Source organism: Rutilus rutilus (assembly GCF_951802725.1).
Source record: "Rutilus rutilus genome assembly, chromosome: 18".
NCBI classification, from domain to species: Eukaryota; Metazoa; Chordata; class Actinopteri; order Cypriniformes; family Leuciscidae; genus Rutilus; species Rutilus rutilus.
The window spans coordinates 4,565,737-4,584,518 of record NC_140231.1 but is presented as its reverse complement, the minus strand read 5'-3'; the positions used below and the strand labels follow the sequence as shown (position 1 = coordinate 4,584,518).

The 18,782-nt window shown below is 38.8% G+C and overlaps 1 protein-coding gene across 2 annotated transcripts in view; it reads left to right on the top strand.

The window, feature by feature from the left end:
• Nucleotides 1–3,580: 3,580 nt before the first annotated feature.
• gabrb2b (gamma-aminobutyric acid type A receptor subunit beta2b) overlaps nt 3,581–18,782 on the top strand; it is a 113,952-nt gene continuing 98,750 nt past the window's right edge. For both annotated transcript variants that reach the window (XM_084386893.1, XM_084386894.1), the window contains exons 1-3: nt 3,581–3,766; nt 3,930–4,021; nt 4,547–4,614. In XM_084386893.1, the coding sequence (XP_084243019.1) occupies nt 3,582–3,766; nt 3,930–4,021; nt 4,547–4,614 (345 nt within the window). In that variant the 5' untranslated portion in view covers nt 3,581. The remainder of the gene's footprint in view (nt 3,767–3,929; nt 4,022–4,546; nt 4,615–18,782) is intronic.

The window sequence follows — 18,782 nt, the reverse complement described above, 5'->3', positions numbered from 1 at the left end:
CATGATTGGGAGGCAGGTGTGCCCCCGATAGTAACCGAGTCCCATATAACCCCTAAATACTTTGTCCTCTGGGCAGGAGAGAGAACGTTTTTCTTGTCATTGCATCTAAACCCCAGAAAGACAAGATAAGCGAAGATCGATATTGAAGCGCAAGCTCTTGAGACTGGGCCAATATCAGCCAATCATCTATGTAATAAATGTGGATGGCCCTGGTGTCGCAGCAGAGCCAGAGGTGCATCCATGCATTTTGTTATGTGTGGGGAGGCTAGGTCGAATAAAATAACCCGAGATTGGTAAGCTTCGCCCCTGAAAAGGAACCTTAGGAACTTCCTGTGTTGTGGCAGGATTTCTATGTGAAAGTATGCGTCCTTGAGATCAGTTGTGATGAACCAATCGTAATGTTTTTGCAACACAATCATCTTGATAGTTAGCATCTTGAACTTGAGCGTTATTAGGGAATGGTTCATGCCACGAAGATTTAAAATCGGACGCAGCCCCCCATTTTTCTTGGGAACCATAAAGCACAAACTATAGTAGCCTGTCTCTCTCTCTGGGAGGGGAACATGTTCTATAGCCCCTTTTCCCAGAAGACACTACAGCTCTTTTAACATTAAATGCACCTGCTCTGGTTTAACGGTAGTGGAAACCACGCCATTGAAATACGGAGGGGGGTGCAATGAAATTTAAGTGTCCCCACCTAAGCAAGCCAGAGGTGACAGTGGCAAGGAACCAAAACTCCATCAGCACCATGGAGAAAAAAAAAACGGTCAGGGGGTCAGTCCTCCTCAGGACATTTTTTCTTCTTTTTTTAATTTTAAAAATAACATTTTGGGGGGGAACACTGACTTTTTAAGTGACGATTAGCTCCCAGGGAGGAGATAGCCCATGAGCGAGCACTCAGAGGCTGCGCTCTGAAAGTAAATTCTTTGATGGCTGTTTCACTATTTAATTCCTCAGAATTAAATGTACTGTTACGAGCAGGACGAGGCCGAGGGCCGTAAAAGAGAGCTGCGCGAGGCAGGTGGCGTGATTTGATGATGAGCGACTCCTGCGCGACGCACCGGTCTCGTATCTCTCACGGAGGAGCGGAAGCATAAAAGGAGGAGCGACGACAGTAAGAGGACGAGAGAGGAACAGACCTGGACTTATGTTGTGTTTTGTTTATGTTTTATTATATGCAACAGCAGTCGTCCGAGAAGGGCTGCTTTCTTTACTTTCATTTTGTGTTTATTTTTTTATTAAAGTTGTTGAATGTTCGCCGGTTCCCGCCTCCTTCTTCCCATAACATCTAACTTCATTACATGTACCTAAAGAACAGACAAAAAATATATTAATAAAAGCATCTTTTTCAAATTAGTTGAGTATTCATCATTTAATTCCCCAGCATTAAATGCAGCCAAATATCAATCAGACAAGTACACATAGTCTGGATGTAAGGCTGTGCTTAAATCTTTCATCAGCTCTGCCTGGTATGCCTGTAATTCAGCCATGGTGTGGAGTGCAGTACCAGCCTGACTCGCTGTAAAATGCTTCTGATGATGCGCTCCCAGGGGAGAGATAGCCCACGAGCGTCTCTCTGATCGAGGCAGAATCGTATAACTGTGCACCTTCACACCAGCGATAGTCGAATGGGTCAACATCGAGGGCACAAAGACACATAAGGTAGGCTATATTGTTTATGAACAAGTTAACTTAATATGTTTGGGGGTCTCCTGTTTCTGTGGCCAGTCTAATCTGGTGACCAGTGTGACCGACTAGAGTAGTTCCCCCTGTGCTTTGTCATCACGGGAGGAAAGCACACAACGCTTACTTTGCATGACGTTTTGCTCTCTCACAGAAAGAGAGAGAACTTGTCACACACACACACACACACACACACACACACACACACACACACACACACACACACACACACACACACACACACACACACACAGTATGGCTCTGAAGACAAATAAACCTGAGGATGCACCTGTTCTCGTTCCCATAATGCTCAGCACAGCATTGAGAGTAGCTGAAAGGGAACGTCTTGAGTTACTTGATTGTAACCCTATTCCCTGAAAAAGTGGAAACGAGATGCTGCGCTTTATTGCTGCACTGAGGATGTTCCAGGACCGCTCTTCAGACAAAGTGATACCTGAGGATGCACCTGTGGCACATCTAATTATAGCCCCTGACCAGTGCGCATTCCGATGATGTCACCGTCTGAGGGTACCAAATTCATTGTCAATTTCATTGACGTGTTATACACATACTGTTTTGTTTACGTTACAGTGATGAAGTGTACAAGGAGGCGATGGGTGCACGCGGAGTTTTACTTTAGCATGAGGATTTATTAAATTCTTTTTCAGGTTCGTAACATGAGTGTTATCTCTCTAGCAGCAAGAACACAACTGAATCTTCGAGGGCTAATTTGCATGAACGTTACTGATTGGTTGATAGCAGAACGTAAGAATACTACACATACTTCACTGCTGTTTTTCCCATAGCACTCAGCGCAGCATTGTGAGTAGCATTTGAAAGGGAACATTTGTGATTGTTCAGATTAAACAAATATTTATTTAGGGATAAATGTAGAGTACATGTAAAAGTTTCAAAATTTACCAAAGCCTGACTTGTGAAATAATAGTACGATTTTTTTTTTATTTTTTAAATGGAACAGTAGATAGATAGATAGATAGATAGATAGATAGATAGATAGATAGATAGATAGATAGATAGATAGATAGATAGATAGATTACCTATCCCTATTAATGAAAATTTTGAATAGCATTATATTTGGGATTATTATATTATATCAAACACTCTGTTAGTCTTTTATTTAGTTATTGGCACCATTTGTTGGTAATAAACAGCCCTCTATTTATTTATTTATTTATTTTTTATTTTTTTTGAAAATGTTATCTGAACAGACACATTTAACACCAGTTGAAAACACTGACCAACAGTAATAATGTGTTAATGTTTTTTTTTCCCCCTCCCATTTCTACTATGGCACACACACACCCACACCCCCACACTTCTTCTTCACAAATAAATGTCTGACGAATCTTATGCCAATACAAATTAGGTGCACAGCCTGTTTTTTCCTTTGAACTCCTTCCCCTTCATGCACTGTGGATGGGTTTACTTAGGATTCCCCTTCGTGTTGGGATGGTGTAATCTAGAGGTTTAGATTCATATCGATCCCTTTAAGCATCCAATTTATCACCTACACCTCCTCAAATGATGGCCAACAGAAGTCAAATAATTTAAAGTCCTAATTTATTATTATTTTATTTTTATTTATTTTTACCAGTAAAACAAGCCTCCTGCTCCATCTTGTGTAAGACTAATTACTTTTGTGCCTTACCTCAAATTTTCAAGACAGATGAGAAAGAACACTAAAACTGCTCATGAAGCTTTTAAAGCCCACTTGACAAGACAGGGCTCCCTTTTTTGCATGATGCACAAACAATGCAGATGTAAGGTCGTCTATTTTACGGTTCACTCTGGTGTTATCGTAGTTTTCCCTTAAATATTTCCCTGTCTCTGGTCGGGAAGTGCTCTTCTAGCACCATCAGCGCCATACCGCTCCTGGATGCTGCGCTGGAGTACGCATGCGCACCACAGTGGAATTACTGCACAGCGCACTCTAAGTTGGATTTTCTCTGTCTTCACGGAAACCAGAAAACATAAAAGTATGGAGATCTTTAGAATACGAGAAAAGGGCTTTATGCGCGTCTGGACGTTCCCCGTGATAATGGCTATGGTGTGTGCGCAAAGGTAAGTCTGATCCAAAAGCTCTCCTCACTTCATATGGCTGTCTGTACTCTACACACATACACACATACACACACGCACGCACGCACACACACACACACACACACACCTAAAATGATCTCTAAGGATACAACTGAATCTAACGGTTTATTTTCCCTCTTTACAGTGTCAATGATCCAAGCAATATGTCTATCGTAAAAGAAACTGTTGATAGACTATTGAAGGGATATGACATTCGCTTGAGGCCAGATTTTGGAGGTAAAGCACGTTTTTAATTAGGTTTATTATGTCAGCCTTTTAACATCACCTCTAAACTTTCATATAGTTAAATAATAAGCCCGCCACGATGAAGAATTACGCTCTAATACGTCCCAATTATTTCAGGTTTGGATATGATCTGAACACTTGGTTTCACTTGTTTTAAAACAATCGCTTATCGACGTTTGATTAGTGGTGCTTCGCAAAGTTGACGAATTAATTTATAACGTGTACGTTTTATCCAGAGGTACCTGCATGTGGTTCTTCTGATTTGCACATATTAATAAGTAAGAGCAATATCAGTAAACAGTGATGATCATGATGATGAATATAAACTGGGAACTTACCATACTGAACGATCATATTGAAATCAGTGTGTTTGGGAATCTTTGGTTTAGTTTTCACCACATCCTGGATGTTATCAGGCTGATATTGAGTTAATAATGGCTCATGCAATTTATCTCAGTGTGCAAAACAAAATCAATTAGCTGTATACTCATTGGTATGATTTGGTTTGGTTTCTAGGTCCTCCGGTGGGAGTGGGGATGAATATAGACATAGCCAGCATAGACATGGTATCAGAAGTGAATATGGTAAGTGTCATCATGCTGTCCTGTTTGAGACACATTTTTAACCCCCCCCTTTCCCAGGCTCTCTGTTCCAGGTAAGTTATATTTCATTTGAAAAGTTATAGATTATAAATCCATTAGCTTTCATCAAATTATTTCAATGAACAGTATGCCACTACATCCGTGAGTGTGTACTTCATATCAGTGGTTCTTGTATGATAATTTTGCAGTAAATGTTCTGTAATATTCATCAGAGATTGTGCATAACAAAACTTTTCAGAGCATGTATTACCTATTATACTCAGTATTCACATATGGACATGAATAATGGCAAGGAAGAGCTAATGTGGTTTCTATGGCAACAGATTTCCTTCTGCAAATGAACTGAATGTTTTTGCTGGGATTTATGAAATAACAAAACAAGTAGATGCCAACAATATTTTTTTTATACTCTTTCTACCCTTATGGTTATCTGGTAGAATCCCCCCCACCCTCCCCCTCCCCCTCCCTTAGATACAAGAGCATCCCCTAGTGATGGCTCTGAAGTACAACATGAAGTTTTGTGTTCGAGGTCTGGTCAAGTGAGGTGATATTCATAACAATAACTGAGAACTGGTAGTGTATTTCCAATACACCAGGACCTGGCTGCGTTGTATTTTGAGTTATTGTTTCTGTTGTTCTCAAAATAGCCCAGTGATATTCACTATGAGTTACTCATAGTATTGATTTTGTTCACCCTGCAGACAGAGAATACAAGGTTTGAGAAGTGAATGTGTGATCATTTGCTTGCTTTTAGTCTTTGCAATTCCGTCACACAATAATTATTAATGTTTTAAGCAACAGTGCACGCATTCATTAGTACTGTGAAGATGTCTTTAGGACAAAACAATGATTACGATTTATGCAGTTGATGTCTGAGTCTGAGTGTGTTTGTCTGAGTGAGTTCATTTGTGTGTGTCCGCAAGCTTAAATGATGTCATTACTAGGCCAAGAAAGCGAAAAAGCACAGATCACTGCTCTAAACCCTTTCACATTTTCCTGGCTTGGAACTTGCACGCATTCATTTGGATTAAACATTCTTTTCCACTGGATAAATAGCTAGAGCGAGTGTCCAAATCACCATGAACCTTGATGTCATGCAGCTCCCTGTGGCAATGGGGAATTTTTGGTATTGGCACTTGAAGCAATGTGTCAGCACATCTTCATAATGGGAGAAGAGGAGTTGGCCAGGCTTTCCTCTCTGAATAAAAAATAAAAGCTTAAATTCCTCACTTTACAATATTTTGCCTTTGTTTTAGAGATTTGTTTTATGTTCTCTGACTATTTATATCTTTCCCTTCTTATCTGTTAAGCCTGATTTTGTGTAATCTCTGCCTCTCCTATACACTGTAAACAATTTCAACCCACTAAAATTGAAAGCTGAATTGGTGCCTTGATCAAACTGGTTTTACAACCTGCAGTGATGAGGTAATTACACTCTACTACTTTGAATTTAAATATTGATTAAACTCATTAAACCCTTTAAATGTAGTTGAAAATTATAATAGTAATATATGGAAACAAAACGTTGCTGAAACATAATGAAAGTATTTTCACAGTATATGTTGGTGCATTTTGTATTGTTTGATAGGCTTTAGGTCAGTGTGGCATCAAAGTTCACTATATTAAAATGTGATCCCAACCCCTTTTGATTTTGTAAGACTTAAGACATTATATCATAAGACATTAATGTTTATTACATCACAATCTCAAAGTCATTCCTGAATTGAATAACCAGCATAAGACTCTTATGCTGTTCTTCCTTGTTCTCTGTGTATCTCGGTTACAGGACAACATTAGCAATGTGAATAATTAGAAGAGGCATTTATGATATTATACACATATTCATTCTTGCAACTCTGATCTTTACATCCTTCATAACATTACACCTATTACACCATTAAGTGCATGAGACAACATGTGACAACAGAAGCATTACTGTACTATTTACTCATTCAAGCATATACAGTACAGTGTCACAAAACTGTTCACCAGTTCACTCATTCACTATTGTGTGGTGCATGTCAATGTAAATGAGTGAATTCATACATGACTGTAGACACTATACTCTAGAGTTGCATGAATGCAATGTCATGTTCAAGACGTCGCACTACTTCAAATCTAGTCTCACAGTTCAGTTTTTTATTCGCTTTTCTGATTGAATTTCAAACCACACATTAATGGTTTTGTCATATCACAGCTACATGGATTATGGTCAAATAAGCCAAAAAAACAACAACTAATACATCAGCATGTTTACACAATTGTTTGCTTTCATTTAAAGGTACAATATGTAACTTTTTTTGCTTTAAAAATAGCAAAAATCACTATATCTATGTTATATATTTTTTTTAGTTGTGTACTTACATTATCCCGACTGTTTTACAACAACTTTCAAACCAGGAGAAATTTGTAATTTAATTCGAAGACACGTCCCGTTTCTTTATTTCCGTTTTTTCGCCGTCAGTGGCGTCATATCCGCGTTGTCCCTGGTTTCCGCTCGTACTGCCATAGCAACCAGAGCCCTCTGATATTAACCAAGGCGACTGACGTGGACAACTGTGTAGTTCGTAATGTCTATCTGCACGCTGTTGTTGTTTCGTTCAAACATTATGGACCATGGCAAGCAGACTTTGGATAAAAAAGGAGAACTAAAACGAGAATCAATATCAGCGCGGTGTTTTCGAGATGCCGAGAGCTCCCATAAGACAGTATATAAACGAGAGCTCCACGTCCGAGACTTCGACCGCTCCTACATGTACTTTATTAAACAGGTGAGCACATTTACATAAAACGAATCAATGTTATATAGTTCAACAATGATTAAATGTTTAGAATATGATCTGTATGTTATTCTAATGTTGATCTAGCTTACTGCTAGTCTCATACAGACAAACTAACACATACATTTCAACACATTCAAATGCAGTTTAGTGTGATAGTGTAATGTTAGACCAAGTGAAACAGCGCTGCGTTACCTCACAAGTTTATTTTGACTAATAAACTGACCTGTGAGTTGTAATTCTGCACTTGTGTGTAGTTCGGTAGAATGAAATGTCCATATTCCTTTTATATCCGTGGGACTCGCGTCGCGTGTGGAGCTGATAGCTGTCTCTTAGCAATCCCGACCTGCTTCATATCACAGTCATGATAAAAACATCGATGTATTTACTCATCCATAAACATTATTAGATCGGTCGGCTTGACGTTGACGACAAGATCCATAATTCTTAGCAAGTGTTGCGTCATCAAACTACGCCTTTGTTATTGTAAGAGGTTAGCGACCCCTAGTGGCTAAAAAAATGACATAGTGTACGTTTAAAGAACTAGCAGCCTAATCTTCTCCACTACAGTTTATTCCCTTGTGAATCATTGAACATAACTCTCGACTCTCTGGAGTTTGAAGTAGACTTTTGAAATGTACCGCTTTCACCTGTGTTATTTTGTTAGCAGAGCAAACATTTTCTTCATTGCAATTATATATGACCTTATATGAGGCTTGCTCGGAATAACACGGCTGGAGCTGGGCCGAAGCAAAATGGCTCTATGCTTTCAATTTATAGCCCTATATTGTTTCTGGCTCATCAAATTCTGTTCACTTACATGGTCACATGTCTCCATCATCAAAGGTCCTCTGCACCTCCCACAGTAGGTGTTAGATGATATAGTAGGTCTGTCCAGAGAGGAGAGCAAAGGTCAGACATGACCGCAGGCAATATGACTCTCTGACATAGACTTGCAAAAGCTTCTTGACATTAACAACCTGCCATTTTCTGGGAGGCAGTTAGGGGTGTGGTTGTAGGGAAGGTTGTGCCCCCAACAGCGCCTTCGGTGTGTGTGATTCACCAAAGGACAGATGAATGCAAACAAAGAGTGAAACAGAGACTGAGTGCTGATGAATGGTCTTGCAGCTTCTAGGCTGAAGTGAAGCCTGATGCGTTTTGATCTTAGGTGCAGATTGATGTTTGCAGTGCAAACATGTGATTTTCTTTCTGTCTGTCTTCACTGCAGTCTTTGTTCTTACCATGACCTTGACCCATAGGAAAGAAAAAAGACAAATGAGATCTCAGTTTTTTTCTCCTAGACAGCAATAAGATAGGGAGTGACTATGAAGTCCCCCAAAAGAAGTCTCAGCAATCTTAGCAATGAGCTTCTCACCAGCTTCTCTTCTGTTATTTTACCAATACCTCTTGTTTACAACTTTATGATTACAAAAACAGAATTTACTACTTATCAAAGTAAAAAGAGAGAAAATGGACTCCAGAACAGGTTAATGGTATTATAAGCACATCAAAATATTCAGGAAACCAAGAGGCTGAAAGCTTAGTGTGAGTGTTTGAGGATGTTGGAATCCATCCCAATCTTTTTTTAGTCTATTTAAAAAAAAAAAGAAACGCATAAATCCTAAAATTTTCAAATGTTCATCTATTTGTAAAGGAATGCTGATAATAATATGCTAGATTGATGATATAATGTGCCACATATCCTGTGCCATGCCATTGTGGTGACCTCTGCCTTCTCTGATTGAAAAACATGATAATTTGTGAGCATGAAATGGGTGATGTTCTAGGATGAGTGGCGTATCTGTTCTAACTGAAGCATGCACTGGTTTTGTGTGTGCTGTTGACCCAGCTGGACTGTGCTGTTACAATACACTTGAGATAAGGAGCATATTTGCCTCTCTAACATACAAACTGCAGGGCACTCTGTATGTTTTATTATTTTTTTATTAGATTAAGATAGCTGTTAACTATAGAAAAACTTCAGATGATAGAGCTGCATTGTCCTGTGTTGTAATGAAAATAAATGAAATGCTCTTTTCAAGCACTTATAGAATCAGCTTCAACCTCTCAGTTCTCTTAATTCTCTCTTTTTTTGACGGCCTATGGTCAAGCACTAAATAACTTGAATTTTTGCTTTTAGTTGTGGTTAGTGATTTCCAGTGGCGTGGCGTGGGGAAAATTTCTGAGGAAGCCAATTAAGACACAACCTCTAAGCTGTGTGTTTTAAGGGGTGGGGGCAGAAAATCATACGTTACCATTTATATGTTGCTATTTGGATGAACTATTAGAGCGCCCAGCATCATCTTACCGGGACTTACGCTTGTTACAATCCAACACTTTGAGCACGTAGATACCTAAAATATGTTGCGCATACAGCTCAACTAACGCGATTGTTATAAAGGTGTTTGAACAACAAAACACACCCTCTTGCACATATTTGACAAACGGAATATCAGATATATCCTGCTATAGCTAATAAATTTGTGAAATTTTGAATAAAAAAAGGAAATAAAAGCTGATCATTCAGCGCTATTGTGCCTGCGGTGTGACAAGCAATGAAAGACGCGTCTCCATGGGAACCATAAAGTGATACTACGATCAATAACGGTCGCCTTGAAAAACTTACGTGTGAAAAGGTTGTTTGTAAGGCTTACATTTAAATGTGTCTTTGTTTTGTTTTGAGTGTATGGTCAATAAATAAAGGAATTAAAAAGATGGGCACAAAACCACAAATCTTCCGCTATTTCATTCATTAATTCATTGACGATGATAACGTGATGTGATTGGCTTGATGCCAACAAGTTCATGGCTTCCCTTGACACTGTCCTGACCAATCACAGGGGAGCAGTGTCATGACAATAGCGTCACCTGATTGGTTAGTCATTCTTTTTTTTTTCTATCAAGGGATGCCAACTCAGCCTGGCCTCCTCACAGACACAGGGTGCAGTACCATGTTTTCAACGCTCATTCACCATGTCACTTTTATAGGGGCGCTGTTTTACACATCATAAAACACTCAGTAATGAACGAAGAGAGACGATGAGGAGATGACAGAAGGATTGCGTAAACTGTGAAAACAAAAGTGTTTATTAAATGACGATTATATTCTGAAAAAGTGAGGAAGCCTGGCTTCCCTTGGCCTCCGCAAGAAAACGCCACTGGTGATTTCTAGTATATATGTTTGTTTTCTAAAACAGAATGTCCATTGTGAAGACAATGAAATCCAGCAGCTTTTAATGGGCTTGCGTTTGGAAAGAAGCTTTGCATTTACTCTTGAAATATTCTTCATAAAGTTTGTTGTAAACTTCTAACCCTGTGCATTAAACTCATTTACTTAATTTAGTCGGAACCACTTATTGTACAGAAGTATTCAAACTTTAAAGGGCACCTATTATGCAAAATTCACGTTTACATGGTTTGAACATAAATGTGTGTTGGCGGTGTGTGTACACAACGACCCTAAAATGATCAAAATCCACCAAGTGCTTTTTTTTAAATCCCCATAAATCATAAGCAGTGTCTCAGAACAAGCCGTTCTCTGATTCTGGGAAATGTGACGTTCTTTTGTACAGGCGACTGTTGACTGACACTGCAGTTTTAGCATAGACCCGCCCTGAGTGAACTGTACACAGTCCAACATTGTTTCGACGCCGGAGCAGCTGTAGACAAGTGTCTTCTAGGCGATTGAGGTGTTTTGTTGGATGTAAGAATGAACATAGCAGTCTTCATTTAGTCTCGTTGTTACTCGCGGATGGATCTGTACCAACTGTTCGTGATCCAGCTTATAGTCTCCGAAGCGATACTGATCACGGCAGTAATGAAAGGGAGAGCGCACACTTTATTACCGTTCAGAGTTGTTTTACGGATATAAAGTTTACCAGTTTATTAAAGGGATACTTCACCTCTGGGAAGATGAATGTGTATTTAAAATAGGTCATTTAAGTAGAAGAAATGTGAAGAAATTTTTGAATTTGGAGCTTTCTAGACTGAGAAAAGCCAGAAAATGTATTTTTGGCTTATGTGGATGAAAGACAACAACTCCCAGAATGCACTTGCTTCGCTGTCTTAGGAGGCCACGCCTACCGGTAAGAGTGCGCAGTTTAAAACAACAAAGCTAGCCTACGTGATGAGTTTGCGAGGGATTTAGAGATAGCCCAAAATGTCCGGGATTCGGCTTTTGCGTTCTACAGTCGCCATTCATTCATCATGTTTACTGTGGCGAGCAGGACGAGGCTGACGGCCGCGGGTGAACAGCGCGAGGCTGGTGGCATGATTACTGAGACGCGCCGGGTCTCCCATCTCTCACGGAGGAGCGGGAATTTTTCTTAGCAATGGTAAAACGCACATCAACCGATCACTTGTTCAGCGTTCATGTAAACACTACATTCAAATTCACCAATCGGAATGAATTCAGTTAGATTGAAACAAAAGGTGTGCATGTAAACAAGGAATAGCGACCGCAGAAAGCAAAAGCTGAATCCCGGACATTTTGAACGATCTCGCCCGCCGGACAAGTCCGGGAAAAGGAGGATGGTTACTTACTCAGCTTTCTCCTACTATTCAGCTTTCTCCACAGAACAAGAGCCTGCTAGCTTAGCTTCCAAAGAAAGACGGCTGACACTGTGTACATTCTGTGAGTGAGATCCCACCCTGTATGGGCGGGCTGAAAACATGCGGAACAACGCCATCTACTGGCTGTAGTCTTTAGCCTCTGGCCAGAAAATCCTCCGATGACGCAAAATGACGATTTTTGCGTCATCGGAGGATTTTTTCCAGACAAAAAATACATAAATCTCTTGTCTCAGGGGGATATGAGGGTGGAAAGCATGGTAATTCTAAAATACTACAGGTTTTCTACTAATACAAAGCTTAATGCTAAATCCTGAAGTAACCCTTTAAGCACCCCCTGAAAAGGTGTGTATATATTTGTTTACTGTTAGTTGTAATGAGTGTTTTGTGTAATTCGCTGTGTATAATGAAAGGGAGAGAGAGAGAGTTTATGGATAAGACTTTAATGCGTACTTCTTATACTGTGTTTATTCAGCTCTTACAGTGATTTTCTGGAGTAAAGCTGATGCTTCATCGTTTGTGTGATGTACAATAAACTTTTTTTTGGCCATCATTCGGATGGGGTCCGCTACACCAGGCTTGTATTAATTGTGTATCAAAGCAGATGACAAATACGTTATAATTGTAATTAAACTAAACTACACCTGTTGTAATTTCCATACAGCATATATTCTCTGGGTCTGTAGGCATTATTGTCCATCTCCGGGTCGAAATGAACACCGCTACTGAAAGTTTCTGTTTTGATATTATCATTCCTTAGCCTGACAAGCCAGACCCACATCAAGATGTTGGGTCTGAGAACAGACCATTGGCAGGGCTCAATCCGAGGGGCGGGATAAACGGTTGTCTTTCAAATTCCCTCTGCACGCAATAGGATAGCGCTACTACAACCAACCACCAGCAGAGCTGTATCCGGTCGGCAAAACTCCGAACACATCTTCCTTTTTTAAGAATGACTTCAGTGTTCTTTTCTCAAAGAAAAGCTTAACTCCAAGTCTTCCAAAGCCTTGTTTTCAAGTAGCAGGGAATTCACGCGGAACCGCCACAACTCTGCTGTCATTATGTTAAGCCCGCCCACCGACTCAATACACGATGTGATTGGCCTGACTAGAGTTTGGTTTTTCCAGCTCGCAAGCCAACGGAGAGTTGCTAGACGACACTGGCTGCAAATTACATTTGTACAACTATATTTCTAGGCTAATCATTCCTGACACTGAGCATGAGCTCTTGAGGCTCCGCCCTCTGTGCCGAGAGCAGCAGCTCATTTGCATTTAAAGGGATACACACTAAAACGGTGTGTTTTTCTGATCCCCAAAAAGTGACAATTTAAACATGCTGTAAAACAATCTGTTGGGTATTTTCAGCTAAAACTTCACATACACACTCTGGGGACATCAGAGTCTTATTTTACATCTTGTGAAAAGGGGCATAATAGGTGCCCTTTAAATAATTTAATGTAGAATTAAAATGAAAGGTGATTCTTGTTTGTAAAAACACAATTATATTAATACGTAACATAAAAGCCTAACTGATAAACTTGCATAAAACTTGCATAAAACACAAGTGTTTCCTACTGGAAATTAAAATCTAGTTAAGCACGTGTTAATATGTTTGACAGCTGCAGGTGGTTGGTGCTGCCCAGCTCAGCCCACTCAGGTTACAACATCACTAATTATTGTGGAAAAAAGGCAGAACACTAATGTATATCAACAAACCCAGGTGTACCAATTTTAACCTTCATCTTTTGACACCCTTTAATGCTGCCTTTTGTGGTTTTGCCTTTAATGTGATACTGCAAGTCTTTCCTTTTCAGCATTTTTACTATTCTCAATCTAGCTAAAATGTTATGAGTATATTAGATAGTATTAAAATAACTCATATTTCACTCATGCTAACCTCTTTTGCTATTATTGATGGCATGGATATTTAGTTGCTATATATGAATGGCAGATCATCTTTTGTACTGCTCTGTGTATAATAGGGATTGTAAAATAACAGTTTCCATGTTTGACATTTTTAAATGTGTTAATCTTTCATGAACAGTTTTTTGACAGTTTTGGACATTTATGAAAAGTCTCAGTTGACTCATCTGTAGTCCCTCTCCATATACAGCTAAAACAGATAGGTGCATGAAATTACACGAATGGAGTGGAGAATACATAAAACATGACAAGTAGTTACCATACAGACAAAGTTACGTACACTTCTGATGGCAGATTGCATACATTATGATGACACTTATGGCATTTGATGCACTTGATGTTAGATTGAATGCCTGTACTCAAGAAAATCTATGATCCATTTCAGGTGTCATCTAACATCTACTTAGAAACGTAATACATGATGAAATTGTGTGTTATATTATTTGAGTGAACACTTTATAACATACCCAAAGAGGTTTGCTGGCAATGCTTGTAGATTTCAGGTACCACTCTTGGCCTCTCAGACGTGTCTTGGAATTGTACTACCTCCAGACATTTATTGATGACTACCCTAGTGAAAAAACCTTTACCAAAATGGTTTTAAAATTAATTTATTTCATCCTTTATTTCATCCACGCGTGACCTCTCCAGCGTGATGACGTAATGTGTGGCACATCTCAGAGATAGTACAAGATGGGCATTTGTGGTTAAAAAGTATATAACTTTCTTTTTTTTTTTTCTTTTTTTTTTTAATGACCGATCGTTTCGCTAGATGAGACCCTTATTTCTCGGCTGGGATCGTGTCGAGCCTTTGAAGCTGCATTGAGACTGACATTTGGACCTTCAAACCGTTGGTTGCCATTGAAGTCCATTATATGGAGAAAAATCCTGGAATGTTTTCCTTAAAAACCTTAATTTCTTTTCGACTTTAGAAAGAAAGACATGGACATCTTGGATGACATGGGGGTGAGTAAATTATCAGGAAATGTTTATTTGAAAGTGAACTACTCCTTTAACTGAACAGAGCATAGACATTTTAAGAAAGAAATCATTTACCTGTTGAGAGTATGTGGACAGTCTGTGTATTAACTGTAGTTGTATAGCTGAGCTCCAGAAAATCAGTCATGAGGAGGCTTTGACAGTTACAGATTTGAAAAACAAAAAGGCGGTGATAAAGAACCCTGAACTCTAACACAAAGAACCATTTCAACATATAAAGGGTTCTTCAACAATACATTACTAAATAGAACTGTTACTACGTGTAAAGAACCATCTTTTTTTTTTAGAGTAGTTACAATTTAGCAGACTTTAAGTGTACCAATTTAGTATACCAAAAGTACAATTGCAGGGTATTTACAATTGCATAAATATGTAGCATAGAATAAATGTATTTCAAATACATTTTAGTATATTTATTTTTCACTATAGGGTATACAGCTTTGTACCATCAGGTTGATGTAAATTCAGCATCAGTTTAAAAGATAAACTCTTCAGTTCAGATCACCTAAATGGAGGACTATTTTCTGAAATAATAGGCATTAAACAGCACAAAAGCTTTGAGAGCCAATTAGACATTGCAGATATTGTGAACTATGTGTTTTGGGGGTTTTGCTTCCCTGGATTATACAGTAGCTCAATATGGTCATATAATTGATCCCTTCTGTATAATGTATTTTTAATTTAAACAATAAGAGTGGTGGTTGGACTGTGTGATGGGCTGTTGGTGTTTGTGTTGGTGAGTAGGCGTTACGGAGAGAGAAATAGGCTGGGGTGGACTGCTGAAGAACAAAATATGGAGAACAGTAGTAAGTGAGGAAATTAAATTCCAGAGAAGAGAGAGAAACCTGAGAAACTTGAATACTCTTACACCATTTATACTGTTTGGTATCTAATTACTCTCTGTTCACAAGACTCCAATATACCCATGTAGTAGATTGCTGCAGTATTGAATATACTTTGAGCTTGGGAATCTGTTTTGGCATTACACTTGTGATGGCCTTTTAGAAAAAAAACTTTCATTTCGGAGCGAGTTTGGTTTGCAACTATCCTTCATAAGCACCATGTGCAAGAGGGAAAAGGCAACAACATATAGGGTGAATTTCAAGTAAAGTGCATTATTTAAAGGGTTGTTTTAACATTATTTAATGTTAATGTTGTTTAAACATTATTTAAATTGTTCACCCAAAAATGAAAGTTCTGTCATCATTTATTCACCCTCATGTTGTTCTAAACCTGTATGATTTTGTTTCTTCTTCTGCTGATCACAAAAGAAGATATTTTTGACATTCTTTAAAATATCTTCTTTTGTGTTCGGCAGAAGAAAGAAATGCATACAGTTTTGGAACAACTTGAGGGTGAGTAAATGATGACAAAATTTGCATCTTTGGGTGAACTATCCCTTTAAGCTTGATTGGACTTTGCTCAGTGAGTTTACATTTTACGAGCATAACAGTGGTCTTTAATTAAAGAGACACTATTTCTTTAAATTATAAAATAGGTCCCTTTCGAGGAACAACGTTTTGTCAGTTGCTGATGCTATGGGAACGCCTTCAGCGTGACCAGTGTCTGAAGCACATGTGAAATCACGCCAGTACAACTATTTTCACAATACAAATTTTAACACACTTTAAAATAATTGTACTTTTGTATATTTTCTAAACATATATTTTAGAAAAAAAAAAAAATACTTGATGTGAAAATTCTGTTTATTTTTTAAAAGTGTATTTATTTGCACTTCATTAAAATATATATTTTAGGTATATTTTAACTGTGTGCTGGAAATGATCATTATAACAATGTATTGAAAGTATTCTTTTAAAATAATTTATAGTATACAATAGCATTTTGTACAACATATAGCTAAGTGTTATTTGTCTTTTAATGTGTATTTGTTATTGAAGACAAATTGTGCAATATGTAGCATACATAGTCTGCCTCGTGGGCAAGTGTGGTGATATGTAGCGCCATTGTGCTTTGGGAGACCCGAGTTCGAGTCCCTGCTTGTGGACCTTTCCCGATCCTGTCCCCCCTCTCTCTCTCTCCCACCTCATTCCAAGTTACTTTTTTCACCATTTATTGACTGTCCCCATGCTCAGATAAATTGGGAATACAGTGCAGAGGTGCTGTGTGCTATGTAAACATGATGGTTATTGTATTTCTAGTAGGGCTGCACGATTAATAGAAATTCAATCTAAATGAAACCGAAATCACGATTTGGCTAAGTGTGATTCTGAAATTGCAATCGCTGTGATTTTTTTCCCCGGTTTTTAATTAAATAAACGTGCACAGCGTGATCAGTAAATGCTGCTCCATTTCTGAAAGCACTGCGAGTTTGAGTCGCTAATAACGTGCATTTGAAAAAGCAACATGCGTCAAACAGCGTGAGTGATTTAGCGGTGCTCTCTCTCTTTTTCTCTTTTTCAAAATGCGCTTGCATTTTTTCAAAATCCACATCGCATCTGCACAAGGCAAGCGAGCGCGTTGCAGGCGGTGATACCACCTTTTTTCCCCCAGGGCAGACTCTCGCGTTTCGGGAGTCGGGACAGCTGACGGAATTGTCACTTGCACAATCGGGCCAGTGTTGCATCGTCACTAAAGTCTTTTTAAGTCTTACCAATTTAAACATTCAAGTAATTTTAAACTATTCAGTACTTGTATTTAATTTGTATTTAACCAGTACTTGCAACAACACAGCCTTGTTTCGGCAGCGACTTCCAGCATGTTCCCTATAACAACGTCTGACGTTTACATTTTCCGTGGCGTGAGAAAGTAACATACCACGCAAAATCCGATCAGAGCGTTCAGACTGAAGTGGATTTCCTGATATGTGATTTGAATAGGATTTCAAACCACATATGGATGTAGCTTGAAATTGATTTCGTGTGCTTTTTTGGACTGACAATCTGAACGTAGCCTATGTCGGGATAAGAAATAGAAGGAAGAATTGCAGTAAGGGCTAGAGAAGCTAGGTCGTTCGGATCTTTACCACATATTAACTTTAGTTTGGCAAAATTTCGCGCTCTTTCCTGCTTACTAAGTTCTTCTCTATATTTCGCAGCTTCCATGTGTTTTTTCTGTGGTTTATTAGTGTAACAGTGTGTTCAGTAGTACATAAATTGTGCAGTCTATGCTGTTGTTTACATCCGAGTGCCTCCATAATGGCCGCGCATCCGGGTTACCGCCCAGAACGTGACGTCGGTGAAAACCCTCTATCCAGAATGGTTGCACAGCTTGAAAGGATTGTTTGAACTGCGCCCTCTACTGTACAGCCGTGCAGGTCCTTGCACACTGAGTCCTTCATATGCGTTTTTTCATATTCGTTATTCGGTGGCTCTGAATTGTCAAAACACCTCTCAAAATGCTTGCTATAAATGCGAAAAACTCAGAAAATCTAACCCGATCCAAAGTTTGTTATGCCGGAAATTTTACGACGTATTTTACAAAAGTTTCGGAGGCAGTGTGCAAACGTCATTGACAACGCGTGATCGTATTTAATTTTATCTGTGCGAAAATTTCGCACTCAAGAGTGCAAGAATCTTAAGGCTTATTCCTTTCACTTTTGATGTAAAAGGGCCTTTACATTTGGCAAAAAATGTGTTTTGTTTAAAAAAACAAAAAAACAAGCAGGCCTAGCTCAGGTGAGAAAAAGTAATGCAAAAATAATGTAACGCATTACTTTCCATAAAAATTTGGTACTTTTTAGGGATTGTACTTGTTCTTTTTGTATGGCATGTCTACAAAAGGGCGACTGCATTAAACATCATTTTCAGAAAGTGCTATATGTGTCTTGTGAGTCTTAGTTATTATTTTTCTGTCCAAAATGATTTAAAAAGATGGAAGTGAAAAAACAGCATTTTAGAAAGTGCACGTCAGTGTCCCC